At 44.8% G+C, this 21857-nt stretch overlaps 1 protein-coding gene and 1 long non-coding RNA gene across 2 annotated transcripts; both read right to left on the bottom strand.

Annotated features, from left to right (window-relative positions):
* Positions 1-11950: 11950 nt before the first annotated feature.
* Positions 11951-14242, bottom strand: LOC123151488 (iron-sulfur assembly protein IscA, chloroplastic). The gene is made up of 3 exons (XM_044571184.1): positions 13937-14242; positions 12641-12865; positions 11951-12407 (listed from the first exon to the last, which is right to left on the bottom strand). The coding sequence occupies exons 1-3, from the start codon at positions 14106-14108 to the stop codon at positions 12232-12234; spliced, it is 573 nt and encodes a 190-aa protein (XP_044427119.1). The 5' UTR covers positions 14109-14242; the 3' UTR covers positions 11951-12231.
* Positions 14243-16740: 2498 nt separating this feature from the next.
* On the bottom strand, positions 16741-18624 carry LOC123154860 (uncharacterized). Its single transcript, XR_006477097.1, has 3 exons — positions 18573-18624; positions 16977-17137; positions 16741-16861 (listed from the first exon to the last, which is right to left on the bottom strand). It is a non-coding gene; the product is annotated as an uncharacterized lncRNA (long non-coding RNA).
* Between the last annotated feature and the right edge of the window lie 3233 nt (positions 18625-21857).

Raw genomic sequence — 21857 nt, forward strand, 5'->3', positions numbered from 1 at the left:
AGCTCAGGTGCATTCTCCGGAGCACCGTCTCGATCAACACCGAGAACCTGAGGCATCCTGACCGAGGGAATTTGCGCAACCTCCTCTTCACGAAGCTGCACGAACGATACAAGTTCCCCGCTGAATTTGAAAACACAAGCCTCAAAGGGAATAAAGTGAACAATGCTGCCCTCACGAAGATGAGCAAGGCCATGTCTACTTGGAAAAGCAATGTGAAGAGAATGATCGAGAAAGGTGAGAGTTATGAGAAGATCAAGGAGAAAAATCCTTCGATCACCGAAGATGACTACAACGACTTCAAGATCAATTGCTCGAGCACCGCAAACTCTGAATCAAGTAAGTGGGGGAAAGAAATGCGGGAGCTGAACTTAGGGGAACACACACTCGGTCCCAGCGGTTACAGAGTGGCGGAGCCTATATGGGACAAGGAGGAGGCGGACCGTGCCGAGCAAGGCCTACCGCCCCTCTTCGATAAATACGGTGACAAGCAGACCAGGAACTTTGTCAGGGCCCGGTACAAGAAGGACCCGAAAACAAAGGAGCTTACCACGGATCCGAAGACCAGGGTACTTGATCTTGTTCTGGTAAGGAATACACCCCCGTGTAATTAGCTCCATATGGTTGCATTCTAATTAATGAAGCCAAATTTCTAAATGGTTCACATTCCTTCCGCAGGCGACTGAAAGCAGTAGCGCGGGGTCGACTAAGAGCAACCCTTGGGGCACCACTCTAAATAGGGCGTTGAATGTAATGAAGAACAAGGATAAGCTCAGTAAGCCGACGTCAGCTGGTCGTGTGGCCGGCAAAGGCTTGTCGACAAAATGGTCGTCATACTATAACACTGGTGGGCGAAAGGAGAAAAAGACCAGCTCGGAAAGCCAGGCGCGCGAGGTTCAAGAACTCAGGGCACAAGTGGCGTGGATTCCGGAGATTGTCCAAGAGCAAGTGGAACAACAACTCGGAAGGACGATCACCGCCATTGTGCCTACCTTGATCCAGGGGATTAGTGCGTGGATTGCGGGCGGCCAACAGGGGTCGCCCCCGATTCCTAGCTTCACGGCCAGCAACTTGCAGAACGCGATGGCGGGGCCATTGGTGTCTCCGACGCCGGCACCGGAGCTTAATGCACCCGGGTGTACGCCAGCCGGCACCTCTGCAGCAAGCGGCCCCTCCGTCAACTGCACGCCCACCGTTGGCGGTGCCTCGACATTAGTCGAGCTCGACGCCATCATCACGGTAACTAATTAAGCCTCTCTCGGCCGAGGACTTCATCTCCTTGCCTTTGACTGGGCATCCCTGACGCCCTACATGTTTTCGCAGGGCGCCGCCGACGTTCCGTGCACTCTCCTGCACTTCGTGAACAACGAGTTGGTCGATGTCGCCAAGGGAAAAATCGTTCAACCGGGCAACCCCTTGTTCCATGGTACCCAGATGCCACCCAACTTGTTTAGGGTTCAACTGGTTCGGGTGCTGCCAGGCTGCGACGAGTTGTTACCTCCGATTCGACCCGTCGGGGCCGACGATGATGAGTGATGACCCTCAGCGCCTGCCTGAGCTGGCCCCTGCTTTGGCCGAAGAGCCAGATTCGTTTGGGGGCGGGGGACACCACCCCAAAGACAACACCGCCAGTCGTGCCGGCGCCAAGTCGGCCCCATGGCAAGACCGCCGCAACGGTGCCGGACATCCCTATGCCACTGGATCCAAACATGCATATGGCACAGGATCAGAATGACGACGACGACGATACATTTGCCAACGTCGATCAGTACTTTGCCGATCATGGGTACGGTGGCGACTTCATGGGGCCTCCTTCTCAAGAACCCAACCCAACAAAAGACGTGCGCGATCTAGCTGGTACCGCGGAGAAGCCAAGTTGCAACAGGCGTCGTCTACAGTTCAGCTCTCAGGAGACGCCTCCAGCTGCCGACTTCACCGAGCCTCAGATAGGCGAGGTGCGAAATATTATCAGCCCCAACACACTCAAAAAGGCGGTCTGTGAGTAGAACTCGGTCCCATTACAGGAGAAGAAGAAGGCACGCAAAAGAAAGACTAACAAGGGTGCGGGCTAGCCGGCACCGAGTACGATCCGTGCTCAGGACGGGCCATCTTCACCTGAGGATTTAATGAGGAGGCTGCATGTGGCGGGTAGGCCGATGCTACCGAGAAATATGCTCGATGCTGCAACCGGTGCTATGCGGAGTCTGCATGACAGTGTTCTTTCTTTGGAGAAGCGGCGTCTCAGAGAGAAGGATGTGGCATACCCGGTTTTCGCGGCCAAGGTGCCAGAGGGCAAGGGCTTTGTGGATAACTCCATCGGGGGTACGATCGTCCTGCGGTTTGATGACATCCACGCTATGTTGAACCTTCATCCGCTGCACTACACCTTCGTTCGGCTATTTTCGCTAAGTATGGAGATGCGGATCATTCGTGACAAGACCCCGGACATCGTGATAGTCGACCCCTTCTACATGTGTGCCAAGATCTTGGGCAGCGCTGGGGACCGGCAAGTCGCGAGTTCTTACCTCGAAGGCGTCATTCTGGCAAACCAAGATAAGGATAACTTCCTCGTGCCTACTTTCCCGAGTAAGTCCTCCCCTCAACCGCCCCGTAACATATGAATTCTTAGATTTCGATCGTTTTTCTTTTAACATTCCGTGTTTTCTGCAGTGACACACATTGCACGCTCATCCTCCTAAGCCCCAAATATTCCATGGCCACGTATTTCGACCCGGACCGTCATTCGAACGTAGACTACACAAATGTCAAGAAGGTTCTTGATGATGTTCTCCCCGGCTACTCCAAATCTGGAGGCACCTTCACCAGGCCTATTCGTAAGTACGGCAAGCACGTGTTCTCCCACAATACGATGTTCTGCTGCGTCAAGCATCTGCCTGGCGGTCAGAAGGGTGCCTACTACGCCATCCATCACATGCGGGCGATCGTACGGGACCAGCATCAACTTCTGCTACCGAGTAAACTCAAAGATTGGGCCGCGAGCATGTCGGCAATCCAGGACGCGGACATCAGACAAGAATTCTTTCGCATCCAGTCGGAGTTTGCGGAAATCATCTATCAAGATGTCCTTCGTACCTCGGGGCAGTTCTACCTTAGAAATCAACCGTCCAACAGTGACATCGACACAATGCTACAAATGCAGGCTGACAACGACCGTTATTTCATGACTCCCACGATAGACGGCGGCTTCATCCATGCTCCGGTCCCTTGAGTCGAGTCGAAAGCAGTGATGCTGTGTCTAGTTCTGAAACATCGATTGGCTCATGTTGTAATTAAACTTTAATGAACTTGTAGTATGTCTCTTTGGTTTCGAGAGTCATTCAACTTAGATGTAATCGATGCTATTAATGTCTTGCTTTTCTCTTCCGATCGTTCTGTTGCATACTTATATATTGCTTATGTATTGTCTGTGAATTGGTACTAACGTTTCGTTTGGCTACTGCATAGCGATGCCGTCGTATGTCATGTACAAGGGTAAGGTTCCCGGAGTCTACGACGACTGGGAGGAGTGTCGGAGACAGGTTCACCGATTCAGCGGTAACAGTTACAAAGGGTACACCACTAGGGCCGAGGCTGAATCTAGATACGCCCGCTATCTAGCGGTTTTTGGCCACGCGATCGTGATCGAACGCTCTAGATGATGGAGAAGGCTTAGGTGGGTTTTGGGCCAAAATGGAGGGGTGTTGGGCTGCAACACACATGAGGCCTTTTCGGTCCCTCGGTTAACCGTTGGAGTATCAAACGAAGTCCAAATGACACGAAACTTGACAGGCGGTCTACCGGTAGTAAACCAAGGCCGCTTGGCAAGTCTCGGTCCAATCCAGAAATGTTTAATCCCCACACACGAAAGAAAGGTAGAAATGACCACCGGAGGAGAACGAAGCGCCAGAATGCAAAACGGACAACCGGGAAAATGCTCGAATGCATGAGACAAACACGTATGCAAATGCAATGCACATGATGACATGATATGAGATGCATGACAATGAAAACAACACACGGCGACAAAGACCCGAACCCGAGAAAATAGAATAACTTAACGCCGAAACGGCAAGAGTTGGAGTACAAATTGGGAAAGTTACATATGGGGTGTTACAGTAGAGAACCTCATCGAGCCAAAACTCGCACTTTGAAAACTTGGCATAGAACCGATGTTCTCTGAGCTTATCCAGCACCAAACGCAAGTGCTTAGCATGATCTTCCTTATTCTTGGAAAAGACCAAAATGTCATCGAGGTAGACCAAGACGAAGTCATTTGTGTAGGGGTTGAAAATGAAGTTCATCATGCGAGAGAATGTTGGAGGAGCATTGACGAGGCCAAAAGACATGACAGTGTATTCATATGAACCATAGCTTCTGAATGCTGTCTTAGGGATATCTTGCTCACGAATGCGAATCTGATGATAGCCCATACGGGGATCAAGCTTGGAGAATACTTAAGCACCTTTGAGTTGTTCAAACAGCTCGTTGATGTTGGGAAGTGGGTACTTGTTCTTTATGGTCTTCTTGTTCAATGGACGGTAGTCAACACAAAGTCGGTTCGTTCCATCCTTCTTCTTCGCAAAAAGAACTCCACAACCCCACAGAGAAGAACTAGGTCGGATGAGACCCATTCTCTCTTGAATATCGAGTTGCTTCTTCAGCTCCTTCAACTCTTCAGGTCCAAGCTTCTAAGGATATTTGCAAACAGGTTTCGTGCCAGGCTCAAGATCGATGACGAATTCAACTGGCCAGTGCGGAGGCATTCCTGGAAGCTCTTCTGGAAAGATGTCTTGATATTCGCAAACGACTGGAATTTGAGAGATGGCATCCAGCTCGCCCTTCTCATTGAGAGAAAACAGTCGAATGGTATCATCCCTTGCGGCAAAGACAATTACATCCTCAGACGAATGAGTCAATTGAATCTGCCTGGCAGCACAATCCAGCTGAGTCTTGTGCTTAGAAAGCCAGTCCATTCCAAGAATAAGATCAATATCTGAGTTATCAAGGACCACTAGAGAGGATAGAAACTTATAGTCGCCCAACGTGATAGTAACATCCGGGACGCAATTGTTAGATGTCATTTGCTTGCCCAGGGACACGATCTTCAACGGGAAAGGAATCCTTTCGGTCACAAATTCATGCTTGGCAACAAATGGTCTTGAAATAAAAGAAAGCGATGCACCAGTGTCAAAAAGAACTTTTGCAAGAACATCATTAACAGGAAGGTTACCCATAATCACATCTAGCGAGCCCTCTACCCGAGCTGTGTTCAACAAGTTGACCTTGGCGTGCTTGGGGTTATGCTTGACCACTTCATTGCTAGCAGATCTCACGGGAGGAGGAGGAGGAAGGCGCCTCTGATTGAAGCATTTGTTGGCATAGTGACCCTTCTGTTGGCACTTGTTGCACGTGACCTCTGAAAGCGGACGGTGATACGGAGCACTTGATCTTGGAGCTTAAGACGAAGTCTTGTTCTGAAAGCCTGGGTTGGGTGAGTGGGAAGATCCATTGCCACCTTTGCTTTTTTGCTGATAAGGCTGATGGAACGGAGGAGGAGGCAGCCAATACTTTTGCTGCTTAGAAGCCACTTGAGTTGAGGAAGAAGGAGTTGCATCTCTGACTCGCTTCTTGGAAGCATCGCACTTGAGTTGAGCAATCTCTTGTTTCAGTGCCATGTTGTAAAACTCATCGTACTTCTTCGGCTCAAAAAGGACGAGAGCTAGTTGAAGATCTTCTCTGAGGCCACCCCTGAACTGATAAATCATGCTCTTCTCGTCAGGGACGTCTTGCTTGGCGAAACGAGCGAGCCTTTGGAACAGAATGTTATACTGGTAAACAGACAAGCTGCCTTGCTTCAGGTTGCGGAATTCCTCACGCTTGCTTTCAACAACACTCTGAGGAATGTGATGAGCTCTGAAGTCTTGACGGAATTCATCCCAGGTAATCACACGGCCTCCTCTAGAATCTTTGTATTGCTGAAACCATTTTGCGGCTTGGTCTTTGAGTTGGAAGGAGGCAAACTTGACAAAGTCCTCAGGCCTGACGTTACTGCACTCGAAATGCTTGCATATATCCACGAGCCAATCATCAGCGTCTGAGGCCTCGACATAGTTGCTGAAGGTCTTTGGCTGATTAGCGAGGAACTGGTTGAGTGTAGCAAACTGATTCTGATTGTTGCCATGGCCATGATTCCCTTGATTGCGCTCTTCCAGAATTTGCATGATCAGCTGCGTGTTTGCATTGGTAGCGGCCATCACAGCTTGCCATGCCTCCGGAGGTGGAGGTGGTGGTGGCGGATCCTGATTCTGATTGTTGCCCTTAGCAGGAGCCATCCTGAAGAGGGTGACATCCGTTAGCATATTGACAGACAAATATTCAAGCTGAATCAAACGGATAGAAATTGCAACTTATAGTCTTCACATCCGAACAAAATGAACGAATGCATTTCAATTGAAATGGTCATATTTCCATAAATTGAGAAGCCACTTAGAAAGAGGTAGAAGAATAAATCAACAAGGTACGGACAAGAACGAATACTTGGTGAGGATTGCCCAATCCCAAACCAAATATCCGCGGAAGAAGAACTAGAGCTACAAGAATTCCCACCTATGAAACTCCCGAACCTTTCCGGTTATGCAATCAGGTGTTGGGGATACAGGGGAAGCATAATATCTCACCCAAATCTAGCAAATCCTACATCCAGCTGTATCCATCCTTCAACACATAACCAAGAAACCTTCGGAAATCATTTACCTCAACCTTCGAAAAGCATCCGTTATACAAGTTATGGAAATACTCCCGAACTCCCGCCCCAGTACTGGGTGGCGTCGAGATTATCTCACCAACAGCTGCATAAAAGAGATTTTCGATGTCAGCAAAACTCAGGTATTCCAGAATCTCAACGATAAAATTGTGATGACAACACCTCGGAGCTCAACTCCCCGGGACACTGCCACAACCCCTAAATGTCAGGAGGCACTAAGACAATGTTCTCGTCACAAAACTATCGGAATGATTCCAAGATACCCGCGTGATCCTAAATTTTTTTTAGTGAAATTTGAGAAGAGAAGAGTCAAAACTCTACGTCAGGATGCCTCACCAGAGCGACGAAGGGACTGAGGAGTAAAAAGAATTCCTAACTCTCCGATATATATAATTCCTAAATGACTCAAAACATTTTTCTAGACTCAACAACGCCAGCAATTCGATCAAGCAGGGGGCTCCTAAGGTCGGGGAAGGCTCTGATTACCAACTTGTAACGCCCTCGATGCGGCTATATCTCCTACGTGTCGAAGCACAACTTAGAGGCATAACCGCATTGAAAGCAATATCGCAAGTGAGGTAATCTTCACAACAACCCATGTAAATAAATAAAGGGGAAAAGTACATAGTTGGCTTACACTCGCCACGTCACAAAAATACATAAATAAGTCATTACATTCATCCAATACACTCAGGGTCCGACTATGGAACCAAAATAAAGATAAACCCCCAAATGCGACAAAGTCCCCGATCGCCCTAACTGGGCACCACTACTGATCATCTGGGAAAGACACATAGTAACGACGAGAGTATTCATCGAACTCCCACTTGAGCTCGGTCATATCATCTAGAGCGGAATCATCGGTCCCTGTATCTGGTTTTGGAAGTAATCTGTGAGTCACGGGGACTCAGCAATCTCACACCCTCGTGATCAAGACTATTTAAGCTTATAGGTAAGGCAAAGGTATGATGTGGAGCTGCAGCAAGCGACTAGCATATATGGTGGCTAACATATGCAAATGAGAGCGAGAAGAGAAGGCAAAAGCACGGTCGAACAACTATGATCAAGAAGTGATCCTAGAATAACCTACGTCAAGCATTACTCCAACACCGTGTTCACTTCCCGGACTCCGCCGAGAAGAGACCATCACGATTACACACGCGGTTGATGCATTTTAATTAATTTAAGTTTCATGTTATCTACTACCGGACATTAATAAATTCCCATCTGCCCATGACCGCGGGCACGGCTTTCGAAAGTTCAAATCCCTGCAGGGGAGTCCCAACTTAGCCCATCACAAGCTCTCATGGTCAACGAAGGATATTCCTTCTCCCGAGACATTCCGGTCAGACTTGGCATCCCGGTTACAAGACATCCTCGACAATGGTAAAACAAGTCCAGCAACACCGCCCGAATGTGCCAAAAATCCCGATAGGAGCTGCACATATCTCGTTCTCAGGGCACACTCAGATGAGACTAGCTATGAGTAAAACCAACCCTCAAGTTTCCCCGAGGTGGCCTCGCAGGCAGCTCAGTTCGGACCAACACTCAGAGGAGCACTGGCCTGGGGGGGTTTAATAAAGATGACCCTTGGGCTCCGAAAACCCAAGGGAAAAATAGGCTAGGTGGCAAATGGTAAAACCAAGGTTGGACATTGCTGGAAGAGTTTTATTCAAGGCGAACTGTCAAGGGGTTCCCATTATAACCCAACTGTGTAAGGAACGCAAAATCTGGGAACATAACACCGATATGACGGAAACTAGGGCGGCAAGAGTGGAACAAAACACTAGGCAAAAGACCGAGCCTTCCACCCTTTACCAAGTATATAGGTGCATTAAGATAAACAAGATAACATGGTGATATCCCAACAATAAACATGTTCCAACAAGGAACGATCTCCAATCTTCACCTGCAACTAGCAACGATGTAAGAGGGGCTGGCAAAGCGGTAACATAGCCAAACAACGGTTTGCTAGGACATGGTGGGTTAGAGGTTTGACATGGCAATGTGGGAGGCATGATAAGCAAGTGATAGGTATCGTAGCATAGGCATAGCAAAAGAGCGAGCATCTAGCAAGCAAAGATAGAAGTGATTTCGAGGGTATGGTCATCTTGCTGCAAAATTCTCGGAGTTGCCTTGATCCTCGTAAGAGAACTCAACAGGCTCCTCGTTCACGAACTCGTCTCTCGGCTCTACCCAAACAAGAACAACAAGCAAAAGGAACACAATCAACCACGTGCAATACTCAACCAACATGATGCAAACATAGTATGATATGCGGGATGCGATATATGATGCATATGCATGATTTGGAAAGGAATGATTGAACCAGGACTCAACTTGGAAATCCAAGAGTGCCACTGGAAAGGTGGGGTGATTTCGGTTGAAATCGATATAAAGATCACCGGAATCAGATGCACGGTTTGGAAATGGCAAGCAAAACAAATATGGCACCGATCTGCGATAAACAGCAAGTAGCCTTCTAAATGCAACAAGAACAACATGCTACTGCACCCAAACATGACAACAAAATACATGGCAGGGATCCACTCATGATGCTTGACAAAAGATGAACACTTAGCTACGGCTAGTTCATCCATTAACAGGTTCAAACAAGCATGGCAAAAGTGCAAATCATTACAGGTTTCAGACTTGGTGAAATTAACAGCATATCAGGAATTTATCATCAGGAAGCAATGTTTAGAGCATGATAACTATATGCTACAGGAACATATCATGGCAAAGCAAGGCATGGCATGAAGCTACCCTAAGCATATAACAAAAGTCCCTTAGTGACCATAAGCCAAAAGGGATCAGAAAATACAATTACAAGCATGTGAACATAGCAAAAACATAAACAGATTCAGACTTAGTGAAAAACTGGAGCATGCAAAACAGATTAACAAGTAGGCATGTTTACGAGCTCGATGCACTCACTACGAGGCATTGCGTGACAAACTAAGCATACACCCATCAAGAAGACATGGCATAGAAGCTACACATGGCAAGAACAACAACATAGCATGGACGGATCAATATCAACAACCTCGGCAAAATCGCTAAACATGTTAACAATCTGCCAGGAACATTTTATAGCAAAAGTAGAGCTCGATTGACTCAAGCTAGGGTGCTCCATAATTGCAAACGAAGACATGGATGGATAGAGCACCACAATATTAACAAAACATCCTTACTGATCATCCTCAAAAGAGGCACGGATCACTAGGAAACAACATGAACATATGGCATAAAAATAATATCAGGACAAGGACTTAGTGAAATTCTAAGTCCCTGAAATCAACATCACCGAGTAAGCTACTTTGCATGCTTGTGCTAGTCACCACAAAGATCGCAAAAATACATGGCATACACCCTATAAAGAGGGCATGGCATTCATCAAAACACATGTAGAGCTCAGGATCATAGCATGCACACATTAATCATGGCAAAAATGACAAAAGGCCATTTGCTGAAACAGATCTGACATAATCATCACATAGCCCTCTTCCAACAGCATTTCGGGCATCAAGATGAGCTCAAATGAAAATGATGCAATGAGATGAAATGGTGTACTCGTCGAGACGAACATTTTGGTATGCTACACGAACGAATCGGATCTACGGATGCAGAGTTATGGCATGTGGAAGAATGCAAAAATAATTAGGGTTTCGGGGCAAAAGTCAACCGAGGTGGATCTCAGATTCAGATCCAACCGGTGCGGATCTCGAGGTTCGCCGGAGTTACTGTTCGCCGGAGTTGTCGAGGGTCGCCGGATCCGAGGGAGAGGCGGTGGAGCTCGCCGGACTTGGGAACGGAGACGGCGGAGAGGCGGTGCCGCGGTGGTGGCCGGTGCTGGAGACGGCGGACGGCGTCGGAGCGGAGGCTCCGCTCGGGCGAGGCGGCGGTGCCCTGGGCCGCGGCGGCCGCACGTGGGCTCTCCCGGGCCGGCGGCGAAGAGATGCGGCCAGGCCAGTGGGGGCGTGCCACGTGGCGACGGCGGTGCAAACCGGACGTGTCCGGCGGCGCGGGGAGCGGAATTTTAGGGTTTCGCCCGGATTTGGAATGTAGGGATCTTTATATAGGGATAGAGGGAGCTAGGAAGCTCCAAATGAGGTGTGGTTTTCGGCCACGCGATCTTGTTCGAACGCTCTAGATGATGGAAGTGGTTTAGGTGGGTTTTGGGCCACTTTGAAAGGGTGTTGGGCTGCAACACACACGAGGCCTTTTCGGTCCCTCGGTTAACCGTTGGAGTATCAAACGAAGTCCAAATGGCACGAAACTTGACAGGCGGTCTACCGGTAGTAAACCAAGACCGCATGGCAAGTATCGGTCCAATCCGGAAACGTTTAGTACCCGCACATGAAAAGAGGTAGAAAGGACCACTGGAGGACATAGGAGCGCCGGAATGCAAAACGGACAACGGGAAAAATGCTCGGATGCATGAGACGAACACGTATGCAAATGCAATGCACATGATGATATGATATGAGAGGCATGACAAAGAACAAAACACACGGAGACAAAAACCCGGCAGCGAGGAAATAAAATAACTTAGGACCGGAAACGGCAAGAGTTGAAGTACAAATAAGGTAAATTACATCCGGGGTATTACACCGTCGTATCTGAGCCGCCACTACCCTAGCCCTCTACGGTGCCGGCACAAGCACCCACACCGGTCGACCTTCGCCTCGGCTTTATCAGCGACCCCATGATCGGTCGTGTCGTCCCCATCTCCGGTGACCCCACCACCCCCCACCACAAGCACACACACACCGATCAACCTCCGGCTTGGCTTTGCCAGCGACTCCATGATCAGCCGTGTCATCCCCATCTCCGACTTGTTTCTCGAGTCGCCCTTACCGACGATGACACTCATTTCTCGAGTCACCCTTACCGACGATGACACACTAACTCGTTTCTCGAGTCACCCTTACCGACGATGACACACCGACTCATTTCTCGAGTCGCCCTTACGCACGATGACACAGCTGGCCATGTCATCCCCGCCTCCATCTCCACCTACCAGAATCAACTTACAGGCCTCTCATTTTCAGGCAACTAGAGAATATCAAATGCATTATCATAATCCCATTTGTCAAACCGACTTTTTGTGTATTTTGGTGTTTGTTTGATCCCCTTTTTTTACTACTTTTGCGGCTGATTTTCGACATCAGATTACAAAATAAGCACTTCACAAACTGAGCAGCGTAGTGTGCGCTCGTTACCTTGTAATCAGAAGAGAAAGAAGTATAGCTATCTTCGTGACTATCTTTAAAATTCTACTACCGACCAGTTACAACTTACAAGTCCCACTGGAACCTTGATACACACTGAACTGAACTGTATTACAAATTGTAGCCATTCATTCTGAGTATATCTGTGAACCTGTGGTATTGTCCATCCGGCCATTTCCGGATGCAGAGCAACCAAAGATGCATGGTAATATCACATCCTGGCACTATATTTCTAGTTTAGTTGTTGCAGGCAGTTGCTGTGCTCTGCATTTCCTTGCTGGTTGCGAATGACTTGCCGCACCCACACGTTTTTGTCGCGTTTGGGTTCTGGAAGTTGAAGCCGCCCCCGATGAGGGCGTCGCTGTAGTCCAGCTCCATTCCAAACATGAAGAGAAGGCTCTTTGGGTCACAGACTGCAGGCACACAAAATATACTGTCTCGTTAGAGTTATGGTAGACCGTAGACCAGGAGGTTTGGCCTGAATAAACAGAATGGGTTGTCACATGTACTTGTGATCAACAGCCTGTGGACTATTTCAAGCCTTCAAGGATTTATTTGAAACGCAAAAGTGTTACTCTAATCTCGAGCACAAATGCAAATCCATGTCCTCTGAAACGTATATACACAGTCAAGGCAAATCAGTTACCTATTGTGAAACCTTCATACTCGATGACTGAATCGTCAGGGTTGGCGCTTCCTCGGCTCTCAAACTCCATGGTGTAAGACATGCCAGAACATCCACCTTGTTTAACTCCAATCCTCAAACAGAGATCTTCATTCTTTTCGGACCTCATTCTGTTCAGATGCTTCAAGGCCTTCTCTGTCAATGAGATAGCTGGTGCGATACTACCAGGCGTTGCTGTTGCAGCAGCTGCAAAGTATGGTAAATGATTTTACTAAGTTAATGCTGAACAGAACTTGTCTGAAATTCTGCAGCATTTGCATAAAGCATTTTAACATCCTGAAAATCATAGGATATATCTGACTATCTTGTCGCCATTAAATCTTCAGTGTTTCCTCAACTATTCCCTTGCTCATGCAAGACAGACGAACCTATGAGTGATGTAGGATGACTGGAAGGACCAGGTTATTGAAGCCAACTTCAATCTATGCCGAGATAGTCATGTTCATCAGTTGTGAGTTGTTACACATTACTAAAAATATATAAGTTTACAAGGAAAGAACTTATAACGACGACATCTTTGCTTAATCCCCTTGGATGGATAGGAATAATGCAACCAAGGCCCAAGTACCTAAGTATGTACTAACGATAGATACAGATAGCTAGATATATGCATACGTCATACATATAATGATCAAACTGGTGTATAACAATTAAATTGTTATCTGTATAAAGTTTTTATCTGGTACAAACAAACTCCAGAATACCACAGAGAAGAAAAGAGAAACATGGCACACGCGTAACTGCTTTCCCACCCGATAGGCTGATACTGCAACCAGAAGTAGGATTGCCTAGGAGCATGTGTCCGATCTACCCATGTTGTCTAAATTGTTTAATAGGGGTCGTGGATGAAAGATCTACAATTAGGATGGGGTCGCTCTGATTATAAGCCTAGTGGGGACAACCACTTTGCCAAACAAGCTACTAGCAGGCAGCTAACTTAGGCAATACAGGCCAGGCAACGCCATCAACTACGCACTCAGCAATCTCCAATCGACGATTTCCAGCCGCCTGAATCAAGATAACAATGCGCGCTACCGATACATGAAGATCAGCCCCTGCCCTATGGCCATCGCTGCAAATTTCACATGGTGTGCAGCTACGCATCAATCCGGCTTCATTTTACGGGTTCTCACGAATCACAACAGAAGAAGCCCGGCAAAGGGATTCAATCCAAATCCATCCACGCCAAAACGATCCTACTTAATTCTATTGCATATGCGTAGAGGAGAACATCTGACATATGTGTTGACCACGGACCTGGCGGGGCGGAGGCGCGGAGGGAGACGGCGCGGGAGCCCCCGCTGCGGGCGGCGAAGCGGACCGTGCAGGCCGGGGCGGAGGGCGAGGGGGAGACGGCGAGGTGGGGCCGCGCCGTGCCCGGGAGGCGGCCCAGGAGCGGGCGGGTCGCCGTGCCGGACGCGAGCGCCATGATTGGAAATCGGGTGGGGCTGGGGAGAGAGGGTGGGGGAAAGCAGCGACGACGACGAAGACGGGAGAGAGGGAGGGAGCGAGGAAATATCCTGTGGCTCGCGGGCCGCCCCGAGTTTGGTGGCTTGTGGGCTCAGGGCTCTCTGCGGTCCATAATTATGAATGTTTTCAGGATGAACTTTTAACTTTACTAGTAGAATACCCGTACGTTGTTACGGGCACAAAAAAAATATAGATGAGTCTAAGAGCATAAATTGTGGCCATCTTTCATCTTTTCCACGAAGGTGTTGTCCCTCAACTTTTCTACATATACAGGTAATATATACTTTTAGATATATACCAAGATTGTGGGAAGACATAAGGTAACATTTCATATCTCGTTCCTTTCCATTTCCTCCATATTCACCATCGCAACAAGACGTGACATCATGTGCATTCTCCCGCAAAAAAAATAAAAAAAATGTTAATTCTCCCTAGTTGCCTCCTACTTTCTGACAAACCTTGGACCTCACCTCCGACCTTGTTATCACATAGTCATCTCTCTTCTCTTTCATTGTTCATATCCTTTCCATCAACGGATGATAGTACATTACATTTAGTTGAAAAATATTGCCCACCTCTCTTCATTAGTTCAAACTTTTAAATAAGTTGGCTGAAGCATGAATCAATATGGTATCCAAGCCAAAAGGTCTTTTGAGTTCAAGACCCCACCAACGCAGTATTAAAATAGAACATCCTGCGTTCTACATCGATCACACATCTAAGCACTAAATAAGCCTAAACGTGATAGTGCATTACATTTAGTTGAAATATATTGTCCATCTCGCTTCATCAGTTCAGATTTTTTGATGAGTTGGCTGGAGCATGAATTTAATAAACACCTCACGTTAATATTCTCTCATTGTCACATACATTTGAAAACAGTGACGATTGTCATGTGGGCGATGTTTTTGTCGATAATCTCAAGACCAACTGGCTCAGTATCTTGGAGGTGCTCATATGGGTAGAGTGTGCATGCATGCGTTCATAAGGATGAGTGTGTGTACCTGTTTGTAAACATCGGCGTTTGTACTGTGTGTGTTTTAACTTCAGAATACACAAGAATTATATCACAAGCACAAGTGTCAAGATATAACAACATGATGGTTTTCAAATTAAGGAGTTATGTGAATATACATTTCTTGCCAAAGAAAACAGGAATATACATAGCAACTGGTGAATAAAGTCATATGAAGGATATAGTGCACCCCCTCCTCCCATGTAAAATTCAACATGTTATTTGCTTTGCATCCATTTTATAAACCAAGCCTTGCTTTAGTTGATGCCACCTAACAAGAGAATAGGCAAACATATGTACATGATTACACAATACATTAATTTCAGTGGTATTTTTTAATATGTTCGATGCTAGGCTAGCATATTATCAGATCAACAAACAAAACTTCAACATTCATTCAGAAACTCGGGTAGGTGACGTCTAAATATTTTACCAACTTCAACAAGATGGAAAACAAATAGCAAGAAATATATGCACAATACAAAAGTGTCTCTTACCATGACAACACCCAATATAAATTAAAAATACGAAAAAGTTGTTACAGTAGTACTATTACTTACAACAAGAATTGTATGTTTCCTAAGCAAACTGCAACTTTCTAGAATAAATGTTTCTTGACATTCAATGTTCATTTTAGAATCCACGTAAAGTGTTGTGGAATAATTGTTTCTTGAAAGTCAACTTTCTATATAGCGTAATTTCTTATGCATGAGAGATAAATAATGCACAAAATATAGAACCATAAGATAGCTGGAAGAAATTGGTGAAACTATGAGCCAGCAACAGAATAACATGGAAAGCAAGTATGAGAAATATGAAACTGTTATTCCTCTATACAAAGCCAATACGAATTCCAACCCATGCTATTAGTGAATCCTGTTGACCATGAAGAAGCTAAATGGAAAAATACTACTTTTTATATAATAGAAAATAGACCGCAAGAAGACACGAAATAACAAAGAAAAGCAAAAAAAAGTTTAGAAGGTTGAACCTAATGCTAGCACCATGGTAATAAACCCATGTCTACAAAGGAACATTAGCATTCAAATGTGAGAGCTCAGTAGCTTGTCATGTCTATATTTTGTTGCACTTGTATCTGATTTGAAATTTAAAGAATTATGATGAGAAACTCACGTAGAACTGCAGTATAATCTTTTGAATAAACATTGTCAATTGTCTAAGAGTGCTAACATTTAAACTCATTCAAAATGTTGGCAAATGGAATGAGAAGTGTAATACCCGAGATAATACATTATAAGGCTACAACAAGTCCCCTCCAATTTTTAGGAAGCTCTCCACTATATGTGTAGCAATGAACCAGCCTCAAAACCCATTATAGACTGCTAGATAGATATTTGTTTCTTCAATTTCTAACAAACATATAAAATATTGATTGAGAAGCACTCCTGCTTACTACACAGTGATTCATAACATCAAAGTGCATGAACAAACTTGATTTTGTTGAACAGATAAAATTCACCTTGTTCTTCTTCACCAAAGTCTTCCCCAAGATTTTTCATCTAGTCTTCTTTCCCATATATATTTTTTCTTCAGAAAGGAGGCCTACCTAGGCTTCTTTCCCATATCTGCACAAGTCATGCTTAGAGTTGGTCCTTGTGAAGCACTAACCTACCTTGGCTCAACGCCAATGTGCATCAGCCTATCAAAAGCATAGGTGTAAGAATCATCCATGTACTCTGCACAAACAAGGGAAAAATCGTATGAGCTTTGATGCTTCACTATATTATAGTTTAGTAGAAGAGATAAACGGGCAGAAGTCTGGATGTATAGTAGTGGGGAAGCTGAGGTTACCTGGATTACCGATCAAAGGTGCCTTCCATTTGCCCTTGTGGTTCAGGTTCCTAAATTTTTGAATGCACAAAAACTTATGCCAGAAGTTGGACGCCCGAGGTATCCTATGCCATTTGGGGCGATGGAATTTCGAGTAACTGCTTGTTGAATTGATGATATTGCTGGGCATTGAATTAACTGAATCAGAGTGACTTCTACAGATAGGGCACGATAGAATCACAAAGCATAGAAAAAGTAGATAAGTTTGTGTGAGATACTCACAGTCAATAATTTAGAAGCTTCTACATTACTAAAAAATGCACTACATATATATTATAGTTGTATCCACTATTCTCTTAACGGGCATAAATTGTAGCAAACTAAGCCAACATAATCCGCCTGTAATACTTAACCAGTGTCCAACATCCTTGAGTAATAAAACCAAGTATTAATGTTGATCACTTACAAAAGAAATGGGCTACAATCACAAGATAAATGACATGGAAAAGGTCAACCGAACCTTTAAAAGTGGGAACTGTAGCGTCAGTCCAATTCCGCTGCCATGGCACCATTTTTTGCTGCACCTAGTGCCACCCAAAGTTTGTCCTAATATTCTATTGCTAGTATATAAGTTCTAAAGTATTTTACTAACAAACAAAAAGGTGGGAAAATGTGAATCTGCAAATTACGAGGACAAAATAAAATCAAAAGTCCAAACGGATGTGTTAAGACCAGTTTATACATGCAACCAAATGTTACAAAGCTAGCTTACATGAGTTCAATCCACCAGAATCGAGAAGATGCACAAAATGTTGGGAAACAAATTACAAACACTACCATTTTAAAGAACAAAAGGTAAACGTAGTCCAGCCTTTCAGTGAATACTGAAGCGGAAAATAGAAATATTTATGAATCTCCAGAACAAACAAAATAACACAGAGTGGAAGCTTAGAAAGATATAGTAATGCCTCGCCAGCGTCACCTTCAAAGTTGCATATGTTACACCCAGACACACATAATGACACAAAAGAATTATGCTGGAATTTAATGTTCGGGCTAGAAGTAATTTGTTTCCATTTTATTGTACCCAGATTCTGTTGGTTACTTTTCCTACTGAATTTATCCTGCATATAAATAAGGGTTACTGAATCGTTGGAACCTAATCATTGTCGGTACCAAATTTTTGAGCCATACTCCTAAAACAAGTAGTACCGATTGTTCCGCATAATACATGTAAGGTGTGTCAGTTTCTATCCGTGGCTCCCTGCTCCAAGTACCCCGCCGGTGAATCTTATGGCCGAAAGGCGACCGTGTGAAGCGATGGCGTCTGGTCGTAGGCGTCTGCTCATGTTTCTATCCATATAAATGTCAAAATGTCAAACCAGATGTGTGTGCTAGAAGATTGTTTCTAATTCAATATAAATGGATAATTTTTTACTGCTGCCCTTTATTTCTTGAAGACCAGTCAGTCTAGTTTTCCCTAGGTTCTGAAATCGCTGCATGGGCCCTCAACTTCTTCAGGTTCGGCTCTTGTGCAGATACAGTTAGCCTTTGCACTACAAATTTATTAGCAAAACATATGTTTCCTACATAGAACATAAAGCTAGCCAATCTCACCGAGAAATCATAGTGCCCTGCCTGAAGTTCCTGAAGCTCCTGTATGCCAAAGATATAACTCCGTTGTTGTCTGAGCTTCCACTGGGCAATGTGTAGACAACTCTAAGCTTCATTTCCTCAATCATCATATCAGCATCCTTGTTGAACTGAAGAATACATATATATATATATGTGGAATATAGTTGGTGGAATGTTAATCATCCAGAGCCTGATGACATTGACAACACAACACTAAATCATAGAAACCGGTGAAATTCCATAAATATCTTGAAGAAAGATCGATTCATAAACTTAGGTGGATGGAATAGAACACATATGTGTGTGCTCGTTTCATACTGCTGGGTGGACGGGATAAAATCGCCATGGACACTCTCTCATTGGACAGCATCTCTACTGAATAGGGAATAATTATCTCTATCAATGAGCAAAAGCAAACAACTGAAACAAGATAACTATATCACTTCAGTCCTTACATTGAGACGCCAATTTGATCACAGAAGACCATCTGTAAAAATGCAGAACAACATGGGCCTTGGCCTCAATTCGGCGACCCAACTTCAATTTTGAAAGCATGCAAGCAAGCGAGAGATAGGAGTGAGCACAGTAATCTGAAATCAAATGAGAGAGTGTCAGCATTGTCGTCGTGCTCCCCTTCTCAGGCCATCTCGGTGCAGCCACATCCTGTTCAGAAAATGTTCGATAAATGAATTGAATTTATTATATATGCTTTCATGTAATCACCAATTTTTTTAGTTATAAAATAGATTGACTTGGGATTTCCAAACATGTTGGTGTCAAATGTATATTTACTCACTTAACATTGAACTATACAATATTGTGTATAGGATATACTGTACTCAGGCATGTAAATACGATAACTTTGTCATGCATCATTCATACGAAGCTCATTCTCACTTTTCTCATTCATACGAAGCTCATTTGTTCTCCTTCTTTATTTGTATCAGAATTTCTGAATTTAATGATGTTGTCAGTTCTGACCAATTTGTTCAATGCACATACACATTTAATCAACCAGCACCATTAGCCATTTTGTGAAAAAACTAATTAAATAGAACCATGCACTACCCGAAACTACATGATGCCAATGTCCTTACCTTTGTTGCTTGCAAGAATGCATACTAAAACATGGGGCAAAATCGTAGCTCTAATCATGGCAGTCCTTGTTAGTTGTCGTTAATCTACATCTCATAGAAATATTATTTGCTGAAGACAATCTCAACATACAAATCTGAAGAGTTTTATTAAAAATCAGCTAGATGCCTTTCCCAAAATAGTACTCAATTCATCCCAAAATAAGTATCGCTGGTTGAGTTCAACTTTAGTATTTTGAGATGGATGGAGTAGTATTTTATACGAAGAGAATTATATAGGTTCCACACTTACAAAGATTGGTAGGCATAAATATGAGTACTATCCATGAAAGTCATATTCAGTACTTCGATGGAGAATATCAGTATCATCTTTAGAAGAATTTAGCACCATGTCTAGTTTAATTACACGGACACCTATTTGCAGAGCCATGATGATGGGAACGTCACTGCAGTCACTGATTAGCTGATTGCTAGTAAAATATGAGTACTGCGGTGTAACAAAATAGTGGGACAACCGTGCATTCATGTCATGGCGGACCTGGTAACATGAGATTTACATCAAAATTAAGAGCAAAGCTTGTAACAGCAGATTGTTCCTAGGAAAATAAATAAACAAATAGAGCAAATAACCAAATTCAAACCAGGTACCATTTCAGTAAAATCTGCAAAATGATCCTACAAAGCATTGCAGCAAATTTGTTGAGCTACCTCAAGGAATCTAAAAATGCCAAGACCGAAAGATCGACACTTACTATATCAGGCGCTTCCTTATCATCTCATCCATGATAATCTGAACAACCGAGCTTCAGAAGTTCATAAGTATCTGCTAGATCGCTCAATCCTGTATTCCTGTTGTAGGGCAAAATCAACAGTTAATTGCATTAAGGTTTCAGATACAATAGATAGATACGTAAGATGCATCATTATGGTGTACATAGATGAAGCATTATAAGATGATGACACTGTTCATACCAGATAGTTCCCATCGCTTTCACAGTTTCCCATCTCTACCCATGTTTCTATGCATTTTGGATCATCATCTGTAGAAAACGAAGTCTTGAATATCAGTTTTTTTTGCCACCACACGGTACTTCCTAAAATTAGGTGGTTGCTTACTGTCAACAAAACAAGATTTTATGTTAGAAATAATAAGGGCATGTACTGTTTAATACAGATTCTGCGCAGTCAGACTTCTAATCCTATTGGTGACTATAGACAAAGATAAGATACGAGGTAAACAACTAAACACACACCCTTGGGAACATACACGGAAGAGATTCAGGATTGTGTTTCTAGTAACAGTATACCTCTGGCCATCGTGTTTCTAGTACCGGTGTGTGCCTCTGGCCATCGACACGAAGAGGTGCAGGAAGCGGAGGGCCTCGACATCAAGCCCCAGCCCGTCAACGTCGCGACGCTCGACGAGCAGGCACATATGCGTTCACGCGTCCTCGCCTCCCTGCCACGGTCGAGCGTCGCCAAACGGCCCCACACAAGCTTTGACTCCATGAGTTACATGCTCCTCTTCCCGTGACGAGCGCCGCCTGCCTGTCCCCTAGATCCAGCCTCGACGTGACAATGTCGAGTGTCACCGCCTCCGATTCCTACGAGCACGAAGCCGAGGGCTCCAGGAAGAGGCCGGAAGAGGATAGGTGTAGCGGAAGAAAACCTGAGCGAGCTGTGGGAGGGAGGAGGGGAGAAGGGACCACGATCTCGCTCGGGCAAGGAAAGCGATAATTGGGGAAGGATATATTCTGTAGTTATTGCGAGGATCGTGCGAGAGGATTTCTTGGGCTACGTAAAAGTGTGTGGGAGGGAGCGAAGGTGGAGCTAAGTATGGAAAGAGATCGGTGGCTTCAACGGCTGTATTTTTTTCCGAGCGGAGCTAAGTATGGAAGAAGATCGGTGGGAGAAATAAATCAGAGAGGGAGGTGATTTGTTTGGAAGGTGATCTCCTGTATATGGTATTATTTTTGAATTCTTAATTACCAAATATTTACATGATTGAATTAAATCAACACCTGCCAAAGCAAGCACGAATAAATGGAAGGAGTATCAGACACGATTCGGTTTTAAGTGTGAAGAAGAAAAAATTAACATGGGAGTGGTGGTGGAAGGTGAGACGAAAATAAACCGGACGAAAAAAAACCAGACGAAAGTGGGAGGACTATTC

The sequence above is a fragment of the Triticum aestivum genome, chromosome 7A (genome assembly GCF_018294505.1).
Source record: "Triticum aestivum cultivar Chinese Spring chromosome 7A, IWGSC CS RefSeq v2.1, whole genome shotgun sequence".
NCBI classification, from domain to species: Eukaryota; Viridiplantae; Streptophyta; class Magnoliopsida; order Poales; family Poaceae; genus Triticum; species Triticum aestivum.